This window comes from Micropterus salmoides, unplaced genomic scaffold (genome assembly GCF_014851395.1).
Source record: "Micropterus salmoides isolate LMB-PRFRI ecotype aquatic unplaced genomic scaffold, ASM1485139v1 Ms_hic_scaffold_1, whole genome shotgun sequence".
Classification (NCBI taxonomy): Eukaryota; Metazoa; Chordata; class Actinopteri; order Centrarchiformes; family Centrarchidae; genus Micropterus; species Micropterus salmoides.
In genome coordinates this window covers 54,051,323-54,078,868 of record NW_024040040.1, presented here as the reverse complement: position 1 = coordinate 54,078,868, position 27,546 = coordinate 54,051,323, and the positions used below count along the sequence as shown (strand labels likewise).

The 27,546-nt window shown below is 42.6% G+C and overlaps 1 protein-coding gene across 1 annotated transcript in view; it reads left to right on the top strand.

Annotated features, from left to right (window-relative positions):
• The first annotated feature begins 9,332 nt into the window (after positions 1 to 9,332).
• The window catches only part of dnah5l (dynein, axonemal, heavy chain 5 like), a 48,366-nt gene continuing 30,152 nt past the window's right edge, over positions 9,333 to 27,546 (top strand). The window contains exons 1-36 of the mRNA XM_038696913.1: positions 9,333 to 9,338; positions 9,470 to 9,742; positions 9,850 to 9,924; positions 10,059 to 10,148; positions 11,136 to 11,207; positions 11,343 to 11,444; positions 11,897 to 12,083; positions 12,698 to 12,863; positions 13,056 to 13,149; positions 13,254 to 13,352; positions 13,540 to 13,721; positions 13,832 to 13,951; positions 14,034 to 14,139; positions 14,623 to 14,718; positions 14,867 to 14,962; positions 15,127 to 15,300; positions 15,653 to 15,742; positions 15,830 to 15,985; positions 16,666 to 16,805; positions 17,222 to 17,373; positions 17,538 to 17,745; positions 19,280 to 19,367; positions 19,446 to 19,569; positions 20,083 to 20,243; positions 22,478 to 22,570; positions 22,678 to 22,781; positions 23,197 to 23,293; positions 23,396 to 23,476; positions 24,053 to 24,307; positions 24,685 to 24,834; positions 25,469 to 25,587; positions 25,665 to 25,801; positions 25,873 to 26,035; positions 26,200 to 26,311; positions 26,532 to 26,660; positions 27,135 to 27,334. Coding sequence (XP_038552841.1) covers positions 9,333 to 9,338; positions 9,470 to 9,742; positions 9,850 to 9,924; positions 10,059 to 10,148; positions 11,136 to 11,207; positions 11,343 to 11,444; positions 11,897 to 12,083; positions 12,698 to 12,863; positions 13,056 to 13,149; positions 13,254 to 13,352; positions 13,540 to 13,721; positions 13,832 to 13,951; positions 14,034 to 14,139; positions 14,623 to 14,718; positions 14,867 to 14,962; positions 15,127 to 15,300; positions 15,653 to 15,742; positions 15,830 to 15,985; positions 16,666 to 16,805; positions 17,222 to 17,373; positions 17,538 to 17,745; positions 19,280 to 19,367; positions 19,446 to 19,569; positions 20,083 to 20,243; positions 22,478 to 22,570; positions 22,678 to 22,781; positions 23,197 to 23,293; positions 23,396 to 23,476; positions 24,053 to 24,307; positions 24,685 to 24,834; positions 25,469 to 25,587; positions 25,665 to 25,801; positions 25,873 to 26,035; positions 26,200 to 26,311; positions 26,532 to 26,660; positions 27,135 to 27,334 — 4,697 coding nt within the window. The remainder of the gene's footprint in view (positions 9,339 to 9,469; positions 9,743 to 9,849; positions 9,925 to 10,058; positions 10,149 to 11,135; positions 11,208 to 11,342; positions 11,445 to 11,896; positions 12,084 to 12,697; positions 12,864 to 13,055; positions 13,150 to 13,253; positions 13,353 to 13,539; positions 13,722 to 13,831; positions 13,952 to 14,033; positions 14,140 to 14,622; positions 14,719 to 14,866; positions 14,963 to 15,126; positions 15,301 to 15,652; positions 15,743 to 15,829; positions 15,986 to 16,665; positions 16,806 to 17,221; positions 17,374 to 17,537; positions 17,746 to 19,279; positions 19,368 to 19,445; positions 19,570 to 20,082; positions 20,244 to 22,477; positions 22,571 to 22,677; positions 22,782 to 23,196; positions 23,294 to 23,395; positions 23,477 to 24,052; positions 24,308 to 24,684; positions 24,835 to 25,468; positions 25,588 to 25,664; positions 25,802 to 25,872; positions 26,036 to 26,199; positions 26,312 to 26,531; positions 26,661 to 27,134; positions 27,335 to 27,546) is intronic.

The window sequence follows — 27,546 nt, the reverse complement described above, 5'->3', positions numbered from 1 at the left end:
CAGCGGTGTTTTGAATGTACTGCAGCTTTTTGAGGCGTTTGCCAGGGATCCTGGTGTGGAGCGCATTTCTGTAGTCCAGCCTGGAGCAGACAAAGGCATGGACAAGTGTGGAATATCCTGGCAGAGAAGGTGATGCTGGTATTGACGGACGAGCTGACCTGGTGTGGGGTGCTGACTAGTATGGCTCCAGTCTTCGAGCTGTTTAGCTGCAGAAAGGTTTGCTTCATCCCTTCATCCCTGGGGCCGAGCACTGAGCCTTGAGGAACACCAAAGGTGACTTTGAGTGTAAGGGATTTAGCAAAGACAATATGTTCAGTTCTCCCAGTGAGGGAGGATGAGTTGTGGATAAAGTCAGAGACAATGAAGAAGGATGTTATAGTCCAGATGCCAGCGTCCTCTCCCATACGTGATTCTACAGCATGAAGCACATGCAACTTTAACAAAAGCGTCCACACAATGAAGGCAAGGCAATTTGTATAGCACATTTCAACAACAAGGTAATTCAAAGTGCTTTACATAAAACATAAAAGCAACAGGAAAATATAAAAAAAATGTAAAAGCAAGAACAAGTAAAAAAAATCCACGTCATTGTGGGATTTACTAAAGTAACTGTGTGCACCACTATGCTAAAAACAAACTGCCGCAAGTACGCCACACGCCAAACCACCACACTGACTGAGACTTTCAAAATAAACTCTACATGTTTCTCAAATGGAATTACAATTGCATGAAATGAAAATGTTGTGGATCTTTTGAGAATGATTTCTTGACTTTTCAAACATTTTTAAACAAAACAACCTGCTTCTTAAGATATAGACACATATTTTTTTGTTTTTTCAGACTGAGTTTCTGCAGTTTGTCAGAGATCAGCTGTGCTGCTCTGGCCTCAGCTCTGAACTCCAACCCCTCCCATCTGAGAGAACTGGAGCTGCGAGGAAACAAGTTGCAGGATTCAACTGTGAAGCTACTGTGTGACCTTGTGGAGAGTCCACACTGTAGACTGGAGACTCTGAGGTCAGTAGAGGGTTGGAGTCAGTCCATACTGGTTTCAGTTAGGGATGTGCAATATGTCTAAAGTCTCATACTTATATGTACAATTTCATATCCAAATAATAATACATATCCTGATAAAGATTCTGGACACCTGGCCCCCCCAGTCTGCAGCGGCGGGAACCTCGTCTCCCTCCAGGAGGCCTTTCTGGAGGTGGATCAGGCGAGGAATCCGGGGGAAAACTAGCCTCCAGGCTTGTAGGCCGCAGACTGGCTGCCCGTGCTTCTTCTGACTCCCTGGCCTGCATGGCAAAGAAGTCCAGGAGATTCATAGTCCCAGAGTCTTTGTTAGGGGGGGTCAGGCAGGCAGACGGGCGGACCAGGTGGATGGCTAGGCGCTGGGGCACTAGCTGGCTGGGAATTAGGCAGGTGGCTAGCCGCTGGAGCGCTATCAGGCCGGGGAACAGGCAGGTGGCTAGCCTAGTCTGCTGGGTCCATTTTACTGTTGACATCCTACTGTCTGGAGAAGGTTGAGTGCAGTAGTTGAGAGTAGACACAGACAGAGGATGCAGTTTAATAAAAGATTTATTCTCTAATAAAACGATACTCAGGTTTACTTGCAAGTGCAGTCCAAATAAAGGCGTAATCCCCAAGGGAACAAGGTACAATCCAAAACACAGCAAACCAAGGTACGGCTAAACACTCAACATAAGACAAGGACGTCACAAACACTGAACACAACTGAGGCACACATCAGGAAATCAACAGGAACAACGCTAGACAAGGACACATGAGAACAGAACACTACAAAATAAAACAGGAAGTAAAGCATATGGAAACACACAGGGACAGAAGTAAAACGCAAAACATGGAAAGACTGCAAAATCAGGGCATGGACAGAGACAGGACTAAACAGGAGACAGGACTACACTAAAACATGGAGACATAAGACTAAGGACTAAGACACAGAACAAAATGGAGATATGTTTCTGCAAAAGAACACCTCAAATAAGTTGGACAGTTTAATCAAGAATCATATTAATTAATTCTTGCATGCATCGAAATTTATTCTCATAAATAAGGTGAACAGGAGGACAAATTACATTTAAACTGATTCCGTTTCAGTGCATAGTTTCATGGATTGTTATCACATGTTTGTTGCCTTATCGAGCCAAACGCTGCACCAGCGTGTGGATGTGATGCGCTGTTTGTAAAAACACGTTACGGAAAAATAACTTTTATTTTATTGTCATTTACAAAAAGTCATATTTCTCTTTTACTCATGGGCTCTTTAATAGACACAAGCAATGATTTTGGTTTACTCTCTTTTCAAATGAGGAAATCCAAATTAGTACCTGGGTCATCCCATCTGTGTGTGAGTGTGTGTCCCCCTCTAGCCAGTGACATCACTACTCAGGGAGGCCCCTTCCTGCAGATCTGTTATAAATGGGTGGAGCTCCGGTGCCTCCTCTCCACTGGTGCACAGCGTTGGGTGAAAGGGTGTTTTTTTTTACCCACCAAACAACATGCATCAGTTTCACCTAAAGGAACATCAGTGTCACACTAAGTTAAATTTCATTTTGTAGCTTTTCTGTCAGAGTTTGCCTCCTTTTCTTCCTGCAGTCAGGACGTATTAATATTAATGAGCGGCGTTTCACTGACCATTTATAGGCAACTGTGGGTGTTTGGAGGGTCAGACATGGAGCTCCCTCACATGCCCCACATTTCAAGTTGATTGTGATTTATAAAGGGAACTTGCTTACAAGTGTGCGTACGCACGGTTTTATAAGTCTGGATATTTTTTGGCGTACGCCATTTTTGGCTTTTGAGCACACGTACAGTTTTAGTGAGGTTTCTACGCACGGTTTTATAAATGAGACCCCTCTGCTGAAGTCCAGTGATCACAATTATTATATATCTTTCCCTGTCACAATATTTTTGATGCCAGCCAGCATGTTTATTTGTGTGATATTTCAAAAACACAGTGATTTAACAGTAGTTCATTCATGTAACAAATAGTAAATCCCTCACTGAACAGTTTCTGAACTAATGATTATAATTGATGAAGGGAGTCTCTGTAAACACTGATTTATGATGAATATTGTTTCTTGTTCTCTCAACAGCTGGGAGCCATTTAAGATTTGATAAGCACTCAGTGTGTTTTGAGAGAGGATCAGCTGTGTCCTGATGATCCAGAGAGGTTGAAGCAGCAGCATCAGCTTGTGTGTGGAGAGGCTCTGACTGGGCCATGTTACTGGGAGGTAGAGTGGAGAGGAGAGCTTCATCCAGCAGTGACTGACAGAGGAATCCCAACAGTGCTGCAGTCTGAACTGCTCTGAGATCAGCTCCACTGTCAGACACAAAGTCAAGTCCACCATCATCCCTGTGTGTTCCTCTGGATGTGTGGGGTCAAATTACAATACACTATACTAGTATGCATTAACCTTTTTATGTTAATACATTTTATAATTTGCATTTTTGGACTATTGTGATATTTATTCATTATTACCTTTGACATGTTAAATCGGTCTGTTGCTGTTTTTTTTTTTCTTTCATATGAATATCATGCAAGACAAAAAAAAATAAAAATACACCTTTAATATCTGAATCAACTTTTCCACACTTTACGCACATCTGCTGGCATAACCCTTTATGTGTGGTTTCACCCACTTCGAGTGGTACTGTTTAAAAACTGTTGCGCGGCTGTGGCTCAGGAGTGAGAGCGGGTTTCCCATTAATCAGAAGGTCAGCTATTCAATTCCCGACTCCTCCGGGCTACATGTTTAAGTGTCCTTGGGCAAGATACTGAACCTCGAATTGCTTCTGGTGTGAATGTGATATAGTGTAAAAGCACTTTGAGTGGTCGAAAAGACTAGAAAGAACATTTATATTTGCGCAGAGGCTGGTATACCGATTTATTAACCTTAATAAGCGCTGTAATTTTCTAAATATACGCATGCAAAATAACACTCTCTGTTTCATCACTGACCTGTTTCAAACAGCTTTCTGTCACCAATCTTCTGTGATTTAATTTTTCGTGCAACTCTTTGGTTATTTATTTTGGTTAATTCAGTTTGGGAGTTGATTATTTTTTCACCTTCGGCCTTGTATCTCTTCCATACTGCTTAGCACTTCACTCTCTATAAGCCCTCTTGGCATATTGCACTCCTTTAGTGTTAAAATTACTCCACCCTGTAGCACCTGGTTTTCCATTATCTAACTTCTACTCGGTCCAGCTAACCTACAGACTTGCTGGCGCCTCTCTAAGAAAGGGAGGGGTGCGAGGGAGAAGGAAATACCCAAAGTGGAGCTTCTTGATTGGCTGCAGCAACTGCAGGCACACTTTGATTTTTTTACATGTATAATAAAGATTATATGAATAGATTGACCACATATAGCATGCATATATATGTTGTCTTAAAGATATTCTGCTCATTTCATAATTTTGTTTAGGGTTGTGCCAGAACAGGTTTACATGGTTTAATTTTAAAAAGACCAGAGCACATTTTGTGTGTCACCCTGTGTGTTGAATGCACCGTTTTAACTACCAAGTGAGGCATCTCACTTCTATTCTATCTTTGTCGGGAGTTGCACTTGAGCAGTGCCTAGTTAAGAACTACTAACCAATCAGAAGCAGTGACGAGCCTTTAAACACAGCTTCGGTTCAGTTGTACAAGTTCCCGAACCAGCTTTGCAACCTGGACTGGAACAAGAGTTATAATAATAATCTGTAACAAATGCATCTTTCATACGTAACGTTTATGTCCAGTCACTGCCTGCAGAGTATGTAACCTGATTTTAATTTATTATTCAACGAGCTTGGGTTGAGGGCGTGCCATACTAGCAGCTAGGCGAGCATTATGATCCTTGTTACAAAGTCAATAGCTTGGACTACAATTGAGCTCTTTTCTGTGGGAGATGGGAACTCCCTTTGGGGTGGACCTTTGGCTTTTTCACTTTGCAAACTTATTACATGCACAAAAATATTTGTATAACACAATAAAAGTGAAGGGAAAAAGCCTAAAAGCAGAACATAACCTTTTTAATAAAAGAAAATATACTTGTTTCTTATAACATGCAACAACAACCTAATATAAAATGCAACTTATAGGCACATTATTACTGAAACATTACCTTAATTTCTTTACACTGTTCTTCATATATTTACTACTTAAAGCCTGATATATCTTGCCTTTCTCATAATAAATAAAGCCAAATGTTAAATTCCCTCTCTGGATGTCTAGTGTATTTCTTCTGACAGAACATGTTTTACATTTGCACCAGCTGCTGGATGAACCCTTTAGTGAAATTTAATTCCACTGCTTGTGTAATCTCAGCTCTCGATGTAAGCATTCCCATCAGTCGATTAAGTGCATTAAATCACATTACATTTTCTCCGTTATGTGTACTCCGTAACATGTACTCAAGTAACTAGTTTGAGTAAATGGTACTTGTGTTAATGCTAATATAGTATACATAGTATATCACGCATAAAAACTCCTCCTGCTTTCTGCCTTAATGTAAATATTCAAGCTAACAGTGTACGAGCAGTCTGCATTTACCTAGTCATGCTCATTGGTGTAGTCTGATGAAGACGGACCAGATTATGCACACACAAAAAAGACAAACTACTCTTATTTCATGTGGACACGTGGTTTTAATAGGCAATAAATTATAAAACGTCACAGAATTATCTCCTAATTTGATTTGTTTTCGAAATCATAATTTACTATTGGGTACAACAAAACATAAAATAATTTATATCTTTAAACTGCATTGGAGTACTTACAGAAAATGATATTAATGCAAACTTTTGTACTCCCACTAATGCATACACACTGGGAATTATTGTCCTGCTGTAAATGTGGCAGGTTATCTAATCAGGAGATGATAATTTCATCACAAATAAATACAAGTGTATGTTTCCTTCTTCACCTTTACCTGAGGACGACCCTCTAAAATGTCACATCCACATCAAATAAAAGACCCATTGTTTTTTTATGTTTTATTTCTGAAGATACTCATTAGTCATGTAGTTTTTGGTACCACAGGCTGCTTCAATCCTGTATTATTTTTTTGCACCTGGATCACTGAGTGTCAACTTTACTGACCTTCCCGACCTTTGTGATACAGGTTAGTTTTATGTCAGCCACAAAGACAAGACTTTGGAGAACAATGGATGTAGGAAACACCCTCCCATAGCAAATTCCCCATAACCAGTTAGTGACGTAATAACAGACAAAGGTTTCTCTACTAAGAGGGGAGTTTCTTTGTTCTTTCTTCTATTTAGTATTTTAGTCAGTAAAGTCTCTCTTCTCTCCTAAAGCTGTCCATGGTTCTGTCTCAAAAACATCATCAGCCTGCCATTGAACTATATAATCAATTGCTTTTTATCATATGTTGTTGCTTTTGTTTGTGTTTAAGCTATGCTTTAACCCACATACTTGAAAGTATGCAGTATTATTGTATTTTTGTGTACTTGTAAATTTCTATTTCTGTTTCATGTGTACTGTAAGCACCAACTTATACCAAGGCAAATTCCTCGTATGTGAAAATGTACCTGGCAATGAACCCCATTCTGACTCTGAACCCTTTGAACCCCCTCAGCCATGCAAAAGACCTTTAAATAAATGTAACGTCATGGACCAGGCTCTAAAGTACAGCTGGTTGCATCAGTCAACACACACTGGATCTCCTGGTGTCTTTTCTGCAAACGAGGCAGCTTTGTTGTGTGTTTAGTTGCCGAGTCACCAACACACACACACACACACCTCCCTGCAAAGGTTACCATGGCAACACTTAAACTTTTCCTTTGCAGTTTTGACTTTCTCTCTCTCACTCATTGTCTCGGAGCCTCGCTCTACCTCTAGAGTTTTTTCGGAGCAGCAGCAGCTCGTCCTCAGACTCAGACAGACAACGCACAGGTCAGTCACCACTCTGTTCCTCTTTTGCAGCCTTAAAGCCACGCTCTGCAGCCGCTCCAGTGGGTCACCCTGTGGCTCAAGGGCACATGGGAAATTCAGGTTGTTCAACACAAGGATTTCCAGTCAAGAGCTTCTTTCTGATCCCATCGAAGTTTCTGATGTTAGAGATAATGATCTCAAATGTGACTCAATGAATGAATTAAAAAGTCGGAAATGCGTTCATTTTAGAATTATTAGGATGGGGGCAGTTGTAGGGTGGCAATAAGAATAACTTGTGTTGTTATCAATGTTAGTTAAATGTATTGTAAAATAAAGGAGGTTCGTTTCAGGACTTTCAGTACACTGGTTCCTGAGACTTTTCTGTGAGCCTTGTCCATAGAACAGAAAAACACATTTCAGTTAAATACATACATAATGTTTCTCAATCTTTATGGCCCTGTACATGAAGAAATCTCTACGTACAACCTCTCCTCGCATGTTGTCAGTGAGTTGTAAGTTGTTCCACCAAAGAGATGAAAGAAGAAAAGACTTGATAAAAGTCTGAAGCACGTTTTAACTTCTTTTCTTTTCTGTAAATCATCTCACAACCCCTCAGATACAGCCGGTGACCTTTGTTGAGGTCATGACCCCCAGGACTCACTAAACCACATTACTTTACACAACCACGTTTCTAACTGACTGCATTTTCTGATCTGTTGACTGTGAAGCTCTTGTTAGATCTTGGAACTAGAGCCAGCTGGGCCACAGATTCACAAGTTTACCAGGTCGACCTGACTAACTCATTATAAGTCAATGAACATGTAGTGGTTAAACATGACTACTGAGTATGGACATTTTAAAATAGAAGGTTCTGTCACCATTTAATTGAGTGAGCGCTGAAAATGTTGTGAAAATGTCTCAGATGGCAGATCCAGACTCTCAGTCTCCAGCCGAAGTGTCACACAGGGAGCAGCCCTCGATTGTTCCCCCAGCTGGCAGCTCTAAACCTGGGCTGAACGACTTTGCTCCAACTCCGGACACAGAGCTCCAGGAAGGGGTTCAGAGAATCCAGGACTTCTCTGGGGGAGAGGAAGAAAAAGAGGAAGGAGGAGCAGACAGAAGCAAACCCAGGCCTCCTCTGATTCACCTCCGCAGAGGTATAGACAACTCACTGATCCAGAAACTAGTCAAAGTGTGCTTTAAAACGAATACTAATGCTAAAACTGAACCTAATCACAATACTATTACTGATACTTAGTTCCAATGCTGACACTCAAAAATGATCCTAATCTGAGTCCTAAGAGGAACAGTAATGTGGCTTCTACTAAATCTACAATACTAATTTTACTCCTAATGCAGCTGTTACTGCGATTACTGTTACCAGACACCTGTCCCTTCTTATTCAATAAACCATTTCAGGAAACAGAATAGTATCCACACAGGATACTTTTATTTAATAGTTTCCACTGTCTTGCAAGATCTGATTTGGGTTTTGATGCTGTTCTGTTCTTGAACCAGTGCATGCAAGTTAAATAGAGCAGCAGCCTACTGACATTAGATTTCTTACCTTCGCGGCTGACAGGCGCTGATTTTATGGTTGGGAATTAATGGCAAAATAACAAATAATAAAATAAAATCACAAAAACAGATCAGTATGGCGATGTGATCAGCACTTATTCACGCTTTACTGGTGTGTTTGGGTTCTTTCTTTGTTTTTTTGTACGTTTTCACTGGTTTTCCCTCCAAATCTCCAGATGTGATTGGCAGAGGACATCGGCGAATAGGAAGCCAGAACCTGAGAGCCATTAATCAGATGTCTTCTCCGGCGGCTGCTCTGTCCCCGACCACTGGCACCTCTGTGAGTAAACAGCACCAGCCATGCTAGGATATAGGCATGTCATTACTGTTTTGTAGTTTAAAGTATCAGAGCAGATTAATGAAAATCTGCATCTTTCTGTCATCAATAGACAATACCATGACTCTTAATAGCTGTGAGTAACTGAATAAATTAATCTGAGTGATCTGAGTAGATCTTTCAACATGTTTTCTTGGGAGCATTTGGTATTCAGTTAGTTCAGTTATCTTTTAACATCAGTTTGCAAAAACACAACACTGTGAACATTTAGTTGTTAGTGTTTTGTGTCGAAGTTAATTTATCATTGGTGCATTGAATGGTCATTGTTGATCCGCCCGGCTGCAGCATTACCATTCTGGTTCACTCTCAGAGCGCCGTTTTCAGAGAAGAAGCTGTAAAAGTCATAAACAGACACAGATCGAGAGCAGCTGCATTAGTAGTTAAAGAGCCAGATATTTCCCTCAGGAGCTGGTGGAGACCAAACACAGAGCTAACAGAGAGAGAACACTGGACTCACCTTCATCAGGTGACACAAACACGACTCCACATGTTGCTCTGTAGCTGCTGGACGCGGAAATGATGACATGACAGTGCAGTGTTCAGAGCTTGTGGACAAAATATCACAATGCAAAATAAATAAATCAGTTCTTGCAGGTGACTTGACTTCTGTCTCCAGTGATTGAAAAACATGGCGGCAAACAAAAAGTTTCCCTCCTGACAGTTTGAACATGTCTTTGCTCTGATCACCAGGGTCAGATCGATAACCTGCTCTGGTCAGTGTGTTCAGAGACTCGTTTCTCCCCAGGTGTCTGGTAAAAGGATGGTGCTCTTGTCCAACGATGCGAGGAGAGAGATAGCAAAGCAGGCGAGAGCCATGAAGGAGGAGAGACGAGCGGCGCTGGATGCCCGACACAAATACTTGATCAGCAGGCTGGTGGACGCCGGGCCCCTGGGGGAGCAGGAGGTGGAGGATGCCCTCCTCTCTGATGACAAGGTAACACCACAGTCCGCTTATAAAACCTCAAACCCAGAAATAACCGTTCCTCTGTTCTCCACGAGTCTGTGTTCAATCTTTAGATCATTTATTTCTGATGCTTCCAGTTCAGTCTGATTGATGAGTTCTTTGCTGCAAACGGATCCAAGAAGCTGATTTTCTTCTATCAGAATGTGAAACAGGTAACTCCCACAGAAAATATATTTTATGTATAACTTAAAATGTTTTATTCTCTCTGTCATGCCTTAATTTCTGCCTTTTCTTCTCTGTTTCCTGCCCGCCTCTCTCTATACTTTCTATCCATCTTTCTCCTCAGAATTTGTCCTCCAGTCATTCCTCCTTTGTGGACGTCGCGACCGCAGCTGCTGCTCAAAGGAAACTCTTCCTCACTACAGGAAGCTATGAGGTACGCAGCAGCCAGCATTAATTACACCCTTTGAAAGTCTTAGTTTCTATAAAACACACCACAGTGAAAGCTGAGAGTTTCCCAGAGAGGAGACTCAACCCTTATTTATGTTAATTTCCACCAAATACTCTTTGTCACGAGTTAAATCAAGAACCACAAGTCCCTTTTTTGCATCTCTGTTTAAATTTCTGAAAACCTAAATATAATTGAGCGATTATGCATCCAAAAAACACCACCTAGATAAATGAGTAGCATCCAGTATTAGCAACTACATGTGTTTTGGGACAGAATTTAGACCCAGGTCAAAGTAATGTTCCTGATTTCTTACGAAGTTTCATGGATATCTGGACAAGTCCACGCAATGTGAAGTGTGTTGGCGGCAGAGTGTGTGAGGGGGACTGAAGTTGCTGCTCTGTCGATGTGCTGCTTTCCCTCTGCAACTTTCTGACTGCAGATCTGTCTGAGGATTTAGTTTCACTCTGAACTCAGCACAATGCTGATTAATGTTCACCATTGTCCGGCCTCAGAGATAATAACTGCTGTGGTTAAGTCTGTGTTGTGTTGCCATGGAGGAAAATCCTGTGTGCTGCTCTGTTTGGTGGTTAGCAAGGTGATACAAAACACCTTCAGGGTACATTACAGTTCAGACTGTGTCAGGGAAAGTAGACTGTTAAACCTACCTAAGTCTGATTCTGTGTTGCCTTGTACCAAGTTTCTGTCTCTGTGAGAAACAACCATCAGACTACACGCTAACATTATAAAGTACAAAAAAAAATGAGGGCAACAGAAGCTGGTTTAACAGTTTCCAGTCTGACCTAAATTGCTACAGATTTCTCGTCTGGGCCAAATTTTGAGCAGCACCTCTTGAATCTTTAGTAGGAATTGTGACGTTCAGTCCCTTTTCTGGATTCAGCCGCAGACTTTCCTCTGACTGCAGCACAGTGTCTTTATGTTGAGATAACTAAACACAGTCTCTGTTGTTTCCAGCCTCTGCTGGGGAAGTGTCTGTTCTTCCTTAGAACCACTGACAAGGCGATCACCACCGCCAACGTACAGCAGGTCAGTGACTCGTCTTGGTCCTCCAGCTTCAGACTAAAGAAGGCTGGACTGACCCTGCTGACTCCACATGTTTAGTGAAACAGCTATAATCTACCTGCGCGTGCCGTCATGCTGTCGTACCTGCTGTGTTTACAGGAGGTGAACTTCGGCATGCTGGACTGCAGTGACGGCAACATCCTGAACGGTCTGGAAACTCTGCTGGCGCACATCATGTTACCGGCTCTCAGGTCACAGCAGGTACACCGCCACCCATTCTGGATTCTGTTGTTTTTAGTTATTTCTCGTTGCAAATTATTAAAGGTAGCCTGCGTAGTACCTCGTAAACAAACACAGCTGTGTTCATTTCAAACACATCGTCTTGGTGAGAAACATCGATATTATTTGATCAATCTATTATTGTTTTATTGATCTGTACAGACTGTAAATACTGAATGCGGGTTTTTAATAAAGGTTCAAGTTTGTCAAATGGTTTCCTCACATCTTTTCTTGTGATGCACTCAAGAGCACCGTCCTGAATCAGACCAAAGACAGCAGGTGAGATAGTGTCAGTCAGATCTGTTTGGACTCTGAGGAACTATGTGAACTCCTGCTGTCGTCTGTTTGTGCTGTAAGAACAAAACAACAGAAAGAATTTACTTTGTTTCCTCGGCCTGACTGCATTCTGTATTTTAACTGCTGGCCCTTTCCAGACGTGGGGCTCGGTGCAGGAGGGCGCATCCTGTCCAGACGTCCAGTCCTTTCTGTCTGCAGTGGATCAGTTCGTCAGTAATCTGAGCTCAGCCAGAGTCAACATGGAGAGAAAGTTCCAGCTGCAGCAGGTGGACCTACCTGATGCAATCAGTCAGCTGAGCAGCCCTGCAGACTACACGGCCGCAGGTAGGAGGGTCAACCACAGCTACAGCTACCTTTCCTACCTGCTCCTCCCCAACACGACAGTGAGCCAGCCGGGATCCACTTTACTGCAGCTTCTGCTTTGGCTGCGTTAAACCTTGAAGACTGAGGCAATGTTTGATAAAGCATCCCCTTAAATGACTAAATCCATGAAACCTGCAGTGATCCGGAGATAGATTAATAGAAACATAAGGTTAAAAGGACCAAAATACACAAATACAGATCTACAGAGAAAACAAGACAGACCTTATTCCTCATTGTGCTGATGAGATGACACTGTGGCCGGGCTAAACATCTATCAGTCAAGATCCAAGGTTTCCATCTGAGTAAAGGACGTCGCACACGGGGGGAAAGCAGCAGCTTCTAAAATGTGAGGAGCGGCTGCTGATCCCCCCGTGTTGTTTGACTGAAATGATTAATCGATTGTCAAAATAATTGGCAGTTAATTTGCTTTTGATCGATTAATTGACTAATCGTTGCAGCTCTGTAAAGGTCACACAGCGAGGTCATCCTACATGATGACCATGTACAAAAAGCCTCATCTATAGTTTTGAAATTAATCATTTAAAAAAAAAAACAGCTCATACTTCTGCTCTCAGCCAATAACAGCGAGCTGGTGGAGCGCCTGGAGGGCGTGGTCTCAGCGTGGGCCAATCAGATCAAGCAGGTGCTGACGGAGAGTGAGCAGATGAGGAAGGAGGCCGATGATGTGGGACCGTCAGCTGAGCTGGAGCACTGGAAGAGGCGCATGGTCACATTCAACAGGTAGAGGATTCGTCTTCTTTGTTGTTTCTGTCTTTTTCTAGTTTTCTGGGAATCTCTTCAGTAAAGACGTTTCTGTCTCAGATGGTCTGACAGCATTTAGTTTCATATCTTAATGTTTCGTCTTGTCTGCTCTTCATTTTACATCCAGTCACTATAACATCAGTGACGCTGATTAAAATGTGTGTGTGTCAGTCTGATGGAGGAGGTGAAGCGTCCTCTGGTGAAAAGGACTCTGGGAGTTCTGCAAGTCACCAAGTCCCGAATCCTACGAACCTGGAGAGAGCTGGTCAGCTGCTGAAATTTAAATTTAAACTGAAATGAAGTTTGGTTTCACGGCTTATATTTGTAATATCATGATTGACTGAGTGATTGATTGATTGGTTGTGTAAGGACGGGGACATCACTGTGGTGGCTAATGAGGCGAAGGACAACGTGAAGTATCTCTACACTCTGGACAAGTTCTTTGGACCTCTGGGGAAATGCACTCCGGTACCTTTATGTCTTTATATTCTTATGTTTGTGACCTGTGTTCAACTCTTTGGTCCCATATTTTATTCTCAGTTTAAAAGCAAAAACTGTCTAGCTTGTCTAGAAACCTCAGAGCCTTAGTTTGGGAAGCGGTGTTAAATGTGTGGAGGCTGAATCTCTCGCCCTCCTTCCTCTCTGGCTCTGACAGACCAGCATGCTGGAGCACATCCCCGGTCTGATGACCAGCATCAGGATGATCCACACTGTCTCTCAGTTCTATAACACCTCAGAGAGAATGACCTCTCTGCTGGTCAAGGTCACTAACCAGATGATCACCACCTGCAGGAGCTACCTGTCGCAGGGCGTGGCCCGCATCTGGGACCACAGCAGGTACAGAGGACCAGACCACTAGACCCAGTTAGACCAGACATGTCTAGATTAGATAACAAATGTGTGTGTGTGTGTGTGTGTGTGTGTGTGTGTGTGTGTGTGTGTGTCAGGCCCGTGCTGCTGCAGCGTATCTCAGACTGCTGTAACCTGAATAAGGAGTATCAGAGGAGCTTCCAGAGCGTCAGAGACAAACTGAGAGAAAACCCTGAAAACAGACAGTTTGACTTCAGGTAAACACAAAGCAGCAGCTAATCCTCTGGATTTCTAATGTCACTTACAGTATAACTGATACTTTTACCCTTTTCATGTCAGTGAGAACTACATCTTTGGGAAGTTTGATGCTTTCTGCCGACGTCTGGAGAAGGTCGCTGACATGGCGTCTTCACTGGAGAGCCTGGCTGCTCTGCAACACATGAAGGTGACCAGGTTTTAAGATTTAGTCTGCAATGCTCAACCATTTCTTAAAATTAATAAGCAATACCATCAGCCTAAAGGTCTAATCTATTCTCCAGTTCCTTTATTGCTACATTTTTTATTATAGGCTAAAAATGACCAGAAATGATTTAAAACTATGAAAAAATATTTATTATTTTTTTAAATGCAGGTGAGGGGAAATTATTTGGGGTTTATGGTCCCGAATTTGTTTGTTTTTTTATGTGAAAAAAATCCCCATATCAGCACACAATACTACAAATGCATAAAAAATTTTAGGTTCCTGGTGATAAAGTGCTGAACAGAAATATATTATAGAAACACTAAACTATTAAAAGGCCATATTTAACTTTAATATTGACGCAGCTCCAAAACCCTGAACTAGCAGGAGAAACAAACGTGTCGATTACACCATGTGAACAAACTGCACAGTGATGCTGAACCTCATGTAAAGATGAATTTGTTCCAGGTGGAGGGCATTGAGAAGATTAATGTTCGCTACCAGACCATTGTCTCCACAACCAAGTCCAAGACCTATGACGTCCTGGACCTCCGCAGGCTGGAGGTAAATGGTAGAAAGTGCTATATTATATAAAAATGCTAAAAGTGAACAGAAGAATCAAATCATCACAAGGGCTGAAATACAATCCAGGAAGTCCAATTTAATGCTTAAAATGTGTGTGTGTGTGTGTGTGTGTGTGTGTGTGTGTCAGTTTGACAGTGACTATGCAGACTTCCAGCTCCAGGTTCAGGGTTTGTTCCAGTCTCTTCAGTCTTTGCTGGACTTTTGGTTCCATCAGTCTCTCACTGTGAGTTCAGCACCTTCAGAACTGAAACCAACCTTTGTTCTTCTTCTAAAGAATCAATTAAATGTTTGAAGAGTCAATAATGTTGATGGAAACTATGATCTGCCACATGTAGAGAAACCAGACCGTCATTCAAACCCCCTTCAGAGCGAGTGTTTGTGTTTCAGACGGAGCGGATGCTGGAGCTGCTGGTGGTGTTTGAGTCGGGTCCGACGGCCTGTCTGGACCTGAAGCAGCACTACCTGCTGCTGCTGCAGCGCTACAGCAGAGAGCTGGAGCTGCTGAGGAAGACCTACCAGAGACAGAGAGAAAGACCGCCCACCGGCCGCAACCTGCCGCCGGTATGAACACCTGCCTGACTGAGTCAAGAACACTAGGGCTGCAATGATCCATTATTTTGATGTTTGACATATCTGCATATTATTCTGTCAATTTATGGATGAATTATTTTGTCTATAAAATGTCAGACAAATATCCACTATAACTCTTTAAATTTGTTGTTTTGTCTGACCAACAGTCCAGAAATCCAAAGCTGTTTAATATCGTGTATGTTAATGAAAAGCATCACCTTCTCACATTTAAGAAACTGGAACCAGCTACTGGTTTTGTTTTTGGCTTAACACATGACAAATGATTATCAGTTATCAATAGTTGCTGATTAACGTTGTGTCTCTGTCCCTGCCTTCCTCTCAGGTGGCAGGTAGGGTCCTGTGGTGTCGCCAGCTTTTCAGGAAGATCGAAGCTCCCATGTTGATCCTGAAGAAGAAGCTCGACCTCCTGAAGGTGCAGCCTCTGATTTTACCACATCAATCATCAGTATTACTGATCAGTGTGACCTCAGTGACCCCTATCTGTGCGTTTCTCTGCCAGGGGCCAGAGATGAGTAAAGTGATCAGGAGCTACAACAAGATGGCCATGGTGTTGCTGCAGTATGAGGTGCTGCACCTGCAGGGCTGGAGTCAGGCTGCAGAGAGCGCCCCGCACTGCCTGAACGCCGCCCTGCTGGTCCGACATGAGAACAGCAAGGTGCTGGATGACGTAATTATAAATCAGTCCCTCAGGGATTTAGCTTTTTTAGTGATAGTTGCGACCTAAAATGCCTGATTTTGCAGCAGCTTTTCTAAAGAAATTGCGATGAAGTTGTGGGACTAAGTGAAAACTCCAAAGTTAGATATGATTTTTTTTTTACTTTAGAATCATAGTTTAATCATTAAACAGTCCCTCCACGTTTTCCCTAACCCTGCATATTTAAACCAGCTTACCACGATTCAGCAGCTTGTGTCTCAGTGATTTGTCCCGTCTGATGTCCTCCATGCGTTTCTGCCATTCACCGCGTATGTTTTTTAACACATGTTTTAAGTGTTTGTCACTAGACAATTTCCTTGATGTTCAACCAAATACTGCACGTTTGACAAAACAGTTTACCCCCCACTTTGGTAAAGAAGATCTGGATCCCATGGGGGGGGGTGTTTGTAGGTACTTTTGTCATCGCAACTTGGTGTCATCCTTATTTGTTAAACTCAGCAACGCTGTCCTCTAAAGAAGCGACACATCTTTCAAGGAATATCGAGGCCTCCATTTTTATTCTTGACCAAGTGAACACCCAACCCATCCTTCCAATCTTCACTCTGTGTCTTTTTGTTGTGAGATACTATCAAACATTTAGTAAGATGGACACAAATATTGAGGAACTGTTTGTTTCCCAGGAGGTTTTCGTGAACCTGGACCCGGTGGTGCTGGAGGTCCTGCAGGAAGCCCGGTGGATGACCAAACTAGGGGTGCCTGTGCCAAAGGTCATCCTAAAAATGAGTTCCAGAGAAGCACAGGTCAAAGCTCTGTACAAACGGTGAGAACAACTGTTTCTGTAACTGTGTGTTGTTTTATGAAGCCAAAGTGTTTCACAGGCGTTCAGACGAGGAATATGAAGCTAAATACACTTCAGTTTCACAGAGGGCACAAGATGCAGTCATGTGAGGAGAAATTAGACTGCTTGTTGTTTGATTTCACTACAAGATACACAGTAGTTATTGTGGTTCATGTGTGTGTGCCCTGATTTTAATTGTTTGTGTTTTTGTGCAGTTTTTACTTGAACTTGAGGTGAAATTTCATATGAAATAAATTCCAGACCTTACTCAACGTCGCATGCAGCTCGTTTTGACTTGACCTGATTTGACCCATGTCTCCTTGACTTCACCTGGATTTGTCCCGTCCTGCCCTTGTTAAACTTGGATTGCTTTATGTAACTCTGCTCTCCTGGTCCAGGCTGCTGGAGTTGCTGCAGGACTACACCTCGGTGGTTGACCGGATCCCGCCTTTCCTCTTCCCTCTGATGCAGCCCTTCATTGGGCGGGTGGAGGCATCTCTCTCTCCTGGACTCACCACACTGTCCTGGACTGCTCTCAATACTGATGCATGTGAGCAGGACGGATGCAGAGAAACACATTAGTGATGTGATGTACAACAAAATAACATAAAACCTATGTTGACCAATGAAACCCATTTAAAATGTGAACATGCATTAGACATCAGTATTATGAAAAATACTACTACAAATCAGTTCCACTCTTTGTCCTGCCAGTCATAGAGAGAGTGTATCTGGCTCTGAAAGAACTGGATCAGGTATCCAAGGTTGCCACAGACCTGTTGGACTGTCGCATCGGCCGGCTGCTTCAAGCCATGTCGTCCTGCTGTCTGCTGGTCCTGCCTGAGGACTCACCTGTCTCACCTCAGGACCTCCTGCTGCAGACAGAGAGCTCAGTCCAGACTGCTGCCTCCACTCTGAACTGGTAAGGCAAGGCAAGTTTATTTTTATAGCACAATTTAACAACAAGGTAATTCAAAGTGCTTTACATAAAACATAAAAGCAACAGGGAAATATGTAAAAGTTTAAAAGCAACATAAAATATAATAAATGTTACAGTGTTACAATCGGGGTTAAGAGTTAAATGGAAAATAATAAAAAGCTAAAAACAAAGAAAAAGAAAACAGGACCGTAAAAGTTACAGAGCAGTGTAAGTTATCAGTAAAAAGAAAAATCTTAAATATTTAATTAAAAGCAATGGTAAAAGAAAAGTCTTCAGTCTTAATTTAAAAGAACTGACAGTTTCAGCAGACCTGCAGTTATCTGGGAGTTTGTTCCAAATATACGGAGCATAATAACTGAACGCTGCTTCTCCTTGTTTAGTTTTGACTCTGGGGACAGAAAGCAGACCTGCCCCAGACGATCTGAGAGGTCTGGATAGTTCATAACGAAGCAGAAAATCAGAAATGTATTTTGGCCCTAAACCATTTAGTGCTTTATAAACTAACAGCAGGATTTTGAAATCAATTCTTTGACATACAGGAAGCCAATGTAAAGACCTCAGAACTGGAGTGATGTGATCCACCTTTTTGGTCTTAGTGAGGACTCGAGCAGCAGCGTTCTGAATCAGCTGCAGCTGTCTGATAGTTTCTTAGGGAGCCCTGTAAGGACACTGTTACAGTAGTCGAGTCGACTGAAGATAAATGCATGGATAAGCTTTTCCAGGTCTTGCTGAGACATAAGTCCTTTAATCCTTGATATATTCTTCAGGTGGTAGTAGGCTGACTTTGTAATTGTCTTAATGTGGCTCCTCAAATTCAGGTCTGAGTCCATGACTACACCACGATTTCTGGCTTGATTTGTGGTTCTTAACATTACAGACTGAAGTCGAGCGCTGACTTTTAATCGTTCGTTCCTCCCTGGCTCCAAAAACAATAACTTCAGTTTCATCCTTGTTTAATTGAAGAAAATTCTGGCACATCAAATCGTTGACCTGCTCAATACAGTTACTCAGTGCCTGTATGGGATCATAGTCCCCTGGTGAAATGGTTATGTAAATCTGTGTGTCATCTACATAATTATGGTAACATATTTTGTTGTTTTTCATAATCTGAGCCAATGGAAGCATGTAAATGTTAAACAAAAGAGGTCCCAGAATGGAGCCCTGGGGAACTCCACATGGCATTTTTGTCAGCTCAGATGTGTGATTACCTATAGACACAAAGTAGTCCCTGTCCTTTAAGTGATTCAAACCATTAGTACTCATCAGTAAACTGATGATAAAACAATATTTACACTACTGACACTGCTACTACTGATGCTGCTGCCGCTACTGGCCAACCGGCACCATCTTGACATGAAATCAAATGGTCCGGATGTGGTGCTGGCCTCTTTCCCAGTGTCCACGTGCATAAACAGTAATTTCATGATGTTTACTCACACATCCTGGCGTCTTCTGGAGCGTCTGCTGTGTGTGACGTCAAAGTACATGACCAAATAAAGTGAGTGTGTGTGTACAGGCAGAGTCAGCAGGTAGAGAAGTACGTGTTTGAGCTGATCGAGGAGCTGAAGAGGAAGATGAAGACTTCAGAGACTGTTAATCTGGAGGTAACACACACAGATGAGTAGTGGTCATTCAGTCATTTCCACCTCCTCCTTGTTTCATCTCATTCTTCTCCTCCTCAGGGAGATTTCCAGTGTCTCCACCCAGACTCCAAGCAGAAGACTCGCTGTCAGTCTTGTCTTCCTTGTCGTTTCTACAATCTGATCGGTCAGCTCTGTCATCGCAACACTGAAGCCCTGGTCAAAGGTCAGCCTTCTTTCCTAACATGTCTCCTTCCCTTCCTCTGTCTTCCATCTCTTTTTTTCTCTCTTACCTCAGTTCCATCTCTCTTTTTTCTTTCTTCAGATAACTACTACTGACTTAGTACTTGAGCCAGTCATTTCCCTAAGCCCTTTTGTCATATTTTGCAGAATTGTTTAAATTTTTAAATGAAATGTTCAGGTGAGACACCCACAGCTGACTTCAGTTCCTCACCTGCCAAAACTCACATCCACATTTATCATTCACAGTAATTATGATTGAGATGAGAACCGTCTATAAGCAGAGGGGGTCATGCCCCTCCATTATATTCAATATGTGTAATTCACCAGACACATAATCATAAACCAGCTCCAGATCCAGCTCTGCTCGCCTCAGCACCATTTCCTCTTTCACACACTCACACTGAGACGCTAAAACAGTCATTTACATATAGAAAGTGTGACTGTTTTAACATCTGTCCTCTGTCACGTCTCTGCTCTGTTCACTTTTTCCTCCCAGCTACCAAATCCTCTCTGGACGCCCTGAGGAGGAGACTTCATGTCCCCAAATATCAGCCTTCCTCCTCCAGCAGCCAATCAGCTCCTCCTCCTCTCTTCAGAGCCTCCATCCAGCTCGCCATCCCCAACATCGTCCTCAGACCCAGTCTGGACGACATCCAGGTACTTCTATTCTATTCTGTTGCTCCAATGAACTCTGCTGAGCTGATGTGTCATGCTGTAAACCAAATGCTGAACAGAATCATGTGACAGGATGTTCAGCAGTTCTGTTTCTAGAAAATGATGTTGTTATCAAGCCCAGCCAGTGTGAGAAGAAACTCCACAAGAAATTCCAACTATTTCCAGGTTACATAATTTTCATGACGATAACAGTGTGATCAGGCAGTTAGAACTGGACCAGCAGCACTTGCTTGTCAATAACACGTTTGGTTTTGGTTTTTTAGACCCTTTTTGTCTTTTTGGAATTTTCTAAATTTTGAAGGTATGAAATGTTTCTCTTTTTGTGGTCTGCAGCGTCTTTTAGTTCTTTTTTGCTAAGACGTGTGATCTTTTTTAAAAACATTAAATAGCCAAACGGAGCTGGAGGATCATCAGGGTATCTGGAGGTCTTTAAAAGTCTTTAAAAGCACTGAATTCAGTTTTTAAAAAGCCTTAGAAGTTATTAAACAGTGGCAAACCTCGTCTCTTGCCTGCTGTAGACAGTAATGTAAGTTTCTGTGTGTGACTGCAGGCTGTGTGGAAACGTTTTGTCACTGAGGCAGCTTCAGCAGCTGAATGTTGATATTAGTGAAAACTTAAATGAACTCAAATGAAGAAATGTTTGAAATTATTAGTTAATCCATCCTTTTGTGCCCTTAACTGGTCCAAGTTGGGATCATTTCATTAATTAAATCATTTGGAATTATTGTGGCTTAGGCTACTGTTGGAAGGTAGTAAATAATAATAAACTCCAGGTCTATGATCAGGAATATGGTATGAAATTGCATTTAAATTGCAGTTTAAAAGAAAAGTTTAAAAGCAAATTTAACGTGGTGAACCTGCAGATGCTGCAGCTGGCTCAGCCACGCCCATTAATCCTAACAGGTGCATAAAATCAAGCACACAGCTGTGAAGTCAGTGCTGACATACATTTTCAGCAGGTTCTGCCTGTAGCATGAGCTTCTTTGAGTCAGAAGAAAGACACAAGCTCACAGAACAGGACCACAGAGTGCTGAAACATTAACCACTCACCTAAAGTTTAGCTCTAACAAAGCAAAAACAGACTCTGTTGACTCTGGAGCCGTTGGAGAAGTGTTGTGTGGAGTAAAGAATCACATTAAACTTTCTGGAAGTCTGACGGATGTATTTGGGTCGGGTGGATGCCAGCAGAACACTAACTGCCTGAACGCAGAGTGGACGAGAAGTAATGATCCGGGGCTGTTTGTTCTGCTTCCACTGAAGTGAAATCACAAAGCTTCTGCATTAACAGGTATTCAGACGTGTTCCTCCAACTTTGTGGCAAGGGTTTGGTGAAGGTAGAAGAAAAAGGTTCATAATGAGATGTTTGTAACCACAGTCAGCGTCTGAAACGTGCAGAAACCTTTTCACAAATCCACCATAATTTACCTGTTAGAGTGACCCATAATCTATACAGCAAGGTAGTTGGGACTGATGTGAAGAAAGGAGACATGTCCTTGTCTAAAAGTTTCATATCAAGTCATGTATAACAAAGGATGGAATAAATTGTTCTAGTGTGCCAAAACCAAAAAACCAAGAACAAGAATCTCCAAACATAAATCGGACATCAGGCCTGTGGATACGACCTCTCGGGTTGTTAGAGAAAGCTGTCTGTGTTGGTGATCCAACCATGCAGAGGTGCTAATCTAGAGAGCATAATTAAATGTCTTATTCAAGTTCATTTTCCTGTAGAACATTTTCAGGACAGTGTGATTTGTCTTGTTCTTCATTGACACATGACAGCAGCCCTGATATGTACACCTTGTGTGTTTTCTGTCCATATTGGTGACATACATGTGAACATGTTAGTATCTGTTAGCAATGTGTGTTTTGTTTTTGGTTAACAGACTTGTGTGATTTTTAAGAAACAGGAAATTTTCCATCAGCTCTTGGAAATGTCAACAATTGCTGTAAATTGCTTGTGTGTTGTTTCTTTCATTTCACCATTTAAACCATGTTTCCTGGTCCAGACGCTGGTTTTAACCTGTTAGACTTGTTTTGGTCCCAGAAAGAAACATTTAGAGAACACTGTTCCTTCTGATGTCTCATTTGATGTGTGACTGACAGGAGGTGACGTCTCCACCTCTGTGGACAGTGCAGGAATATCACAGTTAAGACATCTCTACCACTTTGGATGTGTGCAGTCAAACGGGTGTGTGTTTGTGTCGTGTGGGTTTCAGACTACAGTCAACAAGCTGGTGAGCGTTGTGTTGTCTGTGACTAAAGACATCCCTCTGTGGACCTACTCTCATCTGCAGTACAGACAGCAGCAGGTACGCTCATCAGTCAGCTCACGCATCCTGTTATGGAAACACCTGTTACCAGACAGCCGATCACATTCCACCTTTACGCTCCCTCGCTCTCTCTCTGTGTCTCCCAGGTGGAGCAGGCGGCGGTCCGGGATGCAGGAGACGACATCCCGGTGAAGCCGCCGGTGCTGAGGCCTCTGGACCGACAGCTGGCCGAACACAAAGACGTCACCAAGTCAGTTACACAGTGTTTCCTGTCTTTAGTGTGTCAAATAAAATACATTAGAAAACTGCATTTCTGACTTACACTAACGTCATAAAATCCGAACATGACGTTGAGCTACAAAGCTACTGTATAATACCCTGGGAGAAAATCACTTTAAAAAGAAAGTAAAAAGAATTCAGAAGTCTTTTAGACCTCCAACAAATTCAATCAAGTGGAGAATAAAGGATGGAACTATTATATTTTCATCTGCTAACACTGACTGCTCAAAGTCATGAATTGGCAGGCAGCAAAAACTAATTTAATAATAATAAAGATTATGGATCTGACCTTTATTAACTGACAAAATGATCTGAGCTGCAGAAAATCTGAGCTAAATCTGTGAGCCCGACCACAGTTCATGTCATATTGTTGTTGTTTGGAGCAGGTTGGTGATCCAGCTCGGCTCCATCGTGTCGTCTCTCAGAGCTCAAGCTGCCGAAACTCTGAATGAACTCACTCACTTCTCGACTCTGTGGAACCAGGTGTGTGTGTGTGTGTGTGTGTGTGTGTGTGTGTGTGTGTGGATCTCACGTTGATGATGATGATGATGATGATGATCTGGACTAACAGTCGGATGTGTTTAGGACCCAGAGGAGCAGGTTCAGGCCTTCCTTCAGTCCGACCCATCACTGACAGAGTTCAGCTCTCAGATCTGCTTCTACTCTGTGAGTCCAGTCTCTGTTCAGGGTCACTGCAGTTCAGAGTCACAGTTTGAAGCTGTGACTGTTTCTGATGATTTATCCTTCCTTCTTGAACAACGCTACCTTAATGCAAATTGACAGCGTCTAACTGTAACCAATGTATGTGCAAAGAACTGCATTTGTTACAGTGATGACAGAAGGCAGAACACGATGCACAGTTCATCTCTCTGCATGTTAAACTCGTGCTGCTGCAGTCTGACGTCATTCTGTCGTGTTGAAAGTGAAACAGAAACGTTTCAGTCAGATTGCTGACTAGCATGTTTGTTCAGAGGTGAATACCTCAAGTTAAATGACCTTCAGGTTAACGTAAAGTGGTGGCCTTTAGTCTGGTCCCAGCATAAATCAGGCATCTTCTTTGGAGGGTGCGTTTTTGGATGGTGCTTGGCAGCATCCTGCGCTCTGATGAATTCAACAGAAACGATGTGTAAAAGATGAATTCACTTCACAGTTTCAGAATTAGCAGATCAGTTCTACCATTAAAACTTGTGTTCAAACAAAAAAGTTGCTCTCTTTACCCATGATGCCTTGCTGTCCCTGCAGAAGCTGGAGGTGCAGATTTCGGAGCTCCCGGTCTTCTGTACGGTGGGTTCGGTCCTCTTCGACACCGACCAGCTGAAGCTGGCGCTCACTCAGGAGTGTCGTCTCTGGAAACGAGCCTTCGGCGCCGCTCTCAACCGCCGCGCGTCCGCAGACATGGACGACATCTTCTCATTCGTGGACGGTCTGACCAAACGCCTGCAGCGGCCAATCACAGACCTGGAGGACGTCCGAGGAACCATGGCAGCGCTCAGAGAGGTCAGCCAGCTTCTGATTGGCTGCTTCTCCCTCAGACATCACACATTCATTCATTCAGTTTAATTCTTGTACTCAACCCTTCACATATTCATTCACTTTTGTCTGACTGGACCATACTTGAACTAATTAACTAATTATTATTAGATGAATCTGTTCTGTCATTCATTCATTTGTTTATTCCTTCTTTAATTAAACAGTAGCTTCTTTCTTACATGTAGAGTTTATTTATTTCCTCATGAATTTATCTTTTCACATTAATTTGTATCAGTATTTTTTGTCTCTGTGTCTACTTTCAGTCTATATGTGTCCAGTACTCATTCCGTCATCCTTGCGTTTTTTCCTTCACTCATTCACCTCCTCACTGTTTACTGTTTGAGGTTCGGGAGGCGGAGGTTCGTATCGACGCCACCATCGGTCCGGTGGAGGAATCCTTCGCTCTGCTCAACAAACACGAGCTGCTCTTCAACGACGGGAACGCAGAGCGCGTGGACGGCCTGACGTACGCCTGGAAGACCCTCAACGCCCTGGTGAGACGCCAACGGTGTCACTACAGAGGAAATGTTGTTAATAAACACAAAACATCAATATATTTTAAAAATAAATGCCACAGAGCACATGATGGTGTTTGATTGGACCGCTGAAGAAAAAACAGGAGAAACTAGATGTTTAGAAAACACAGTGGCTGTGATGAGTTCACTGACTCTTAACATTATCACTGCAGTGTTTAACATCAGCCAACTTTAACAGAGTAGATGGCAGTTTTTCATTTTTGTATTGTGACACCGCCCTCTGGTGGATGCTCTTGATAATCTGTAGCACTGCATGTCGTTGGAGGAAAACTGTTTTGTCTTATATTATAAACCAACATTCATTTCAGAAAGTGGTAAGTAGAGCAGAAATAATAATACAACTGCAGAATATTGTTATGGAACCTTTTTGTTTGTTTGTTTTTGACAGTTTTCTTTTTGTTATTGTCTGTCTTTTCGTATTTTTCATCATTGGTTATTTTCCCATCCTTATACTTGGCTTGTTATGTTGATTCTGTGATTTTTAAATAGTTTTTACATTGTTTGATTGTTATGGTGTGGAACCAGGAAAACGAGCGTCCACTTTGTGAAAACTGAATAAAGACGTACAGATGGAAATGTGTTGTGGTTTCAGGTGGTGCAGAACCAGAACACTCTTGTGAAGATCCAGCCCAGCATGAAGGCGGACCTGCTGTCTGCAGTGCAGAGCCTCCAGAGCCACGTTCAGAGCTTCTGCACCGAGTACAACCACAGGTACACTCACACTTCAGGGACGCTCAGGTAGGACGCTGCATAACAACAGGCAACAAGTCAACCGTGTGTGTTTGCAGGGGTCCAGGGATGGAGGGCCTGGCTCCAGCTGAAGCCAGTGACCGGCTGCAGAGTTTTCAGGCGGAGTTTGATCAGCTGTGGAGGAAATACACCACCTGCTCTGGAGGAGAGGAGCTGTTCGGACTGTCTGTTAACGGTACAACTGACTGGCTTCCTTCTCTCCTTCCTTCTCTCCTTCCTTCCTAATCCGGCCTCTCTTCCCTGCAGAGTATCCGGAGCTGCAGAGGATCAAGAGGGAGCTCTCTCTGCTGTCCAAACTCTACACCTTGTACAACTCTGTCATCGACAGCGTCACCGGATACTACGACATCCTGTGGGCCGACCTCAACATCGAGAAGATCAACACCGAGCTGCAGGACTTCCAGAACAGGTGCAGCAGGTTCTGATGTTGTCCAACATTGATGTTGGACATTAGATTAGATTAAGATGCATGCAGCAACATATTTTTATGTTTTAATGTAGTTAAAATGTAGGTTTTGGTCATCAGAGTGCATCTATTGCTCCACGTCTCACTGGGTCTTCTTTCGTTTTCAGGATCCGAAAGCTGCCGAAGGCGCTGAAGGAGTGGCAGGCCTTCAGAGATCTGAAGAAAACCATCGATGACTTCACTGAGACCTGTCCTCTGCTCTACATGATGGCCAACAAGGTCAGACTTCTGTTTCTGTGGGGGTGAAATGATTTTAATGCAATTTTCCAATGGTTTAAATGTGTGTTTTAAGGCTCACGTTACACCTCAGTGACAGACTTGTCAGCTTGATCCATGTCCACATTACAGATTTTTTTCATTCCTAAACTTGGTTATGTGCAAACATCCTCTTTAAGGCAGTGATCGTCATTCTGTTCAGTGAACTCACTGTGTCCTTCAGGCCATGCTGCCCAGACACTGGACTCGTCTCAGTGAGCTGACTGGTCACAGCTTCCAGGTGGAATCAGAGAGTTTCTCCCTGAGAAACATCATGGAGGCTCCTCTGCTGAAAAACAAAGAAGACATTGAGGTACTGAGAACGCTGAAGATGTTTACGAACAGATGCTGGTTGTGTCTCTCTGGACATATCATAATCAGTATCCTTAATTCTGTTACTTTCACTTCTTTCTCAGATCTTGGTTTAAGGCACACTGCAGTTCATTTCATCTTTAATGTGTCTCACATAATTCTGCCTCTTCTTCAAATGTAAAACTTACCTGTTCCTCCTGAACTTGTTTTTGTTCATTACATAAAGAGATTTAGCTTTTTAGTTTCACGTTTAGTCCTGTGTTTCTTTGTTTGTTCCTGAAAAGTCGAGAATTATCTTAAAAAATTGGGAATAACCTTGAAAAGTCAGAAATCTGGAAAAAAATCCAAAACTCAAAGTTCTGCAACCCTGAAATGATAGAAAATATCCAGTTTTCCGGGTTTTACCACAGAAACTTTTGCCTTGCTCTCTCGCTGAAAGAAAACTGCTGATTCTTGTTGCTTTCCTGTGTTTCAGGACGTTTGTATCAGCGCGGTGAAGGAGCGGGACATCGAGGCCAAGCTGAGGGACGTGGTGGCCGAGTGGAGCAGCCAGACACTCAGCTTCGCCACCTTCAGGACCAGAGGAGAACTGCTGCTGAGAGGAGCCGACACGGCTGAGAAAATCTCCATGATGGAGGACAGTCTGATGGTGCTGACGTCTCTGCTGAGCAACAGGTGAGGAGACGAGAATGTAACAAACAAGGAATGCATGAAATAATCAAATGGATAGAACAGAGAAATGAATAGGAAAAACAAAAAGGAAGTAGCGTGGAAATGCCTGTGAAAGATCTGTTAATTAATGAGCAACATTTAGGACCAGCGCCAGGGCAAAGAAGGAAATAAAGAAATAAAAGACTTGAAAGGTAGAAAAGACAGATCTAAAAGGG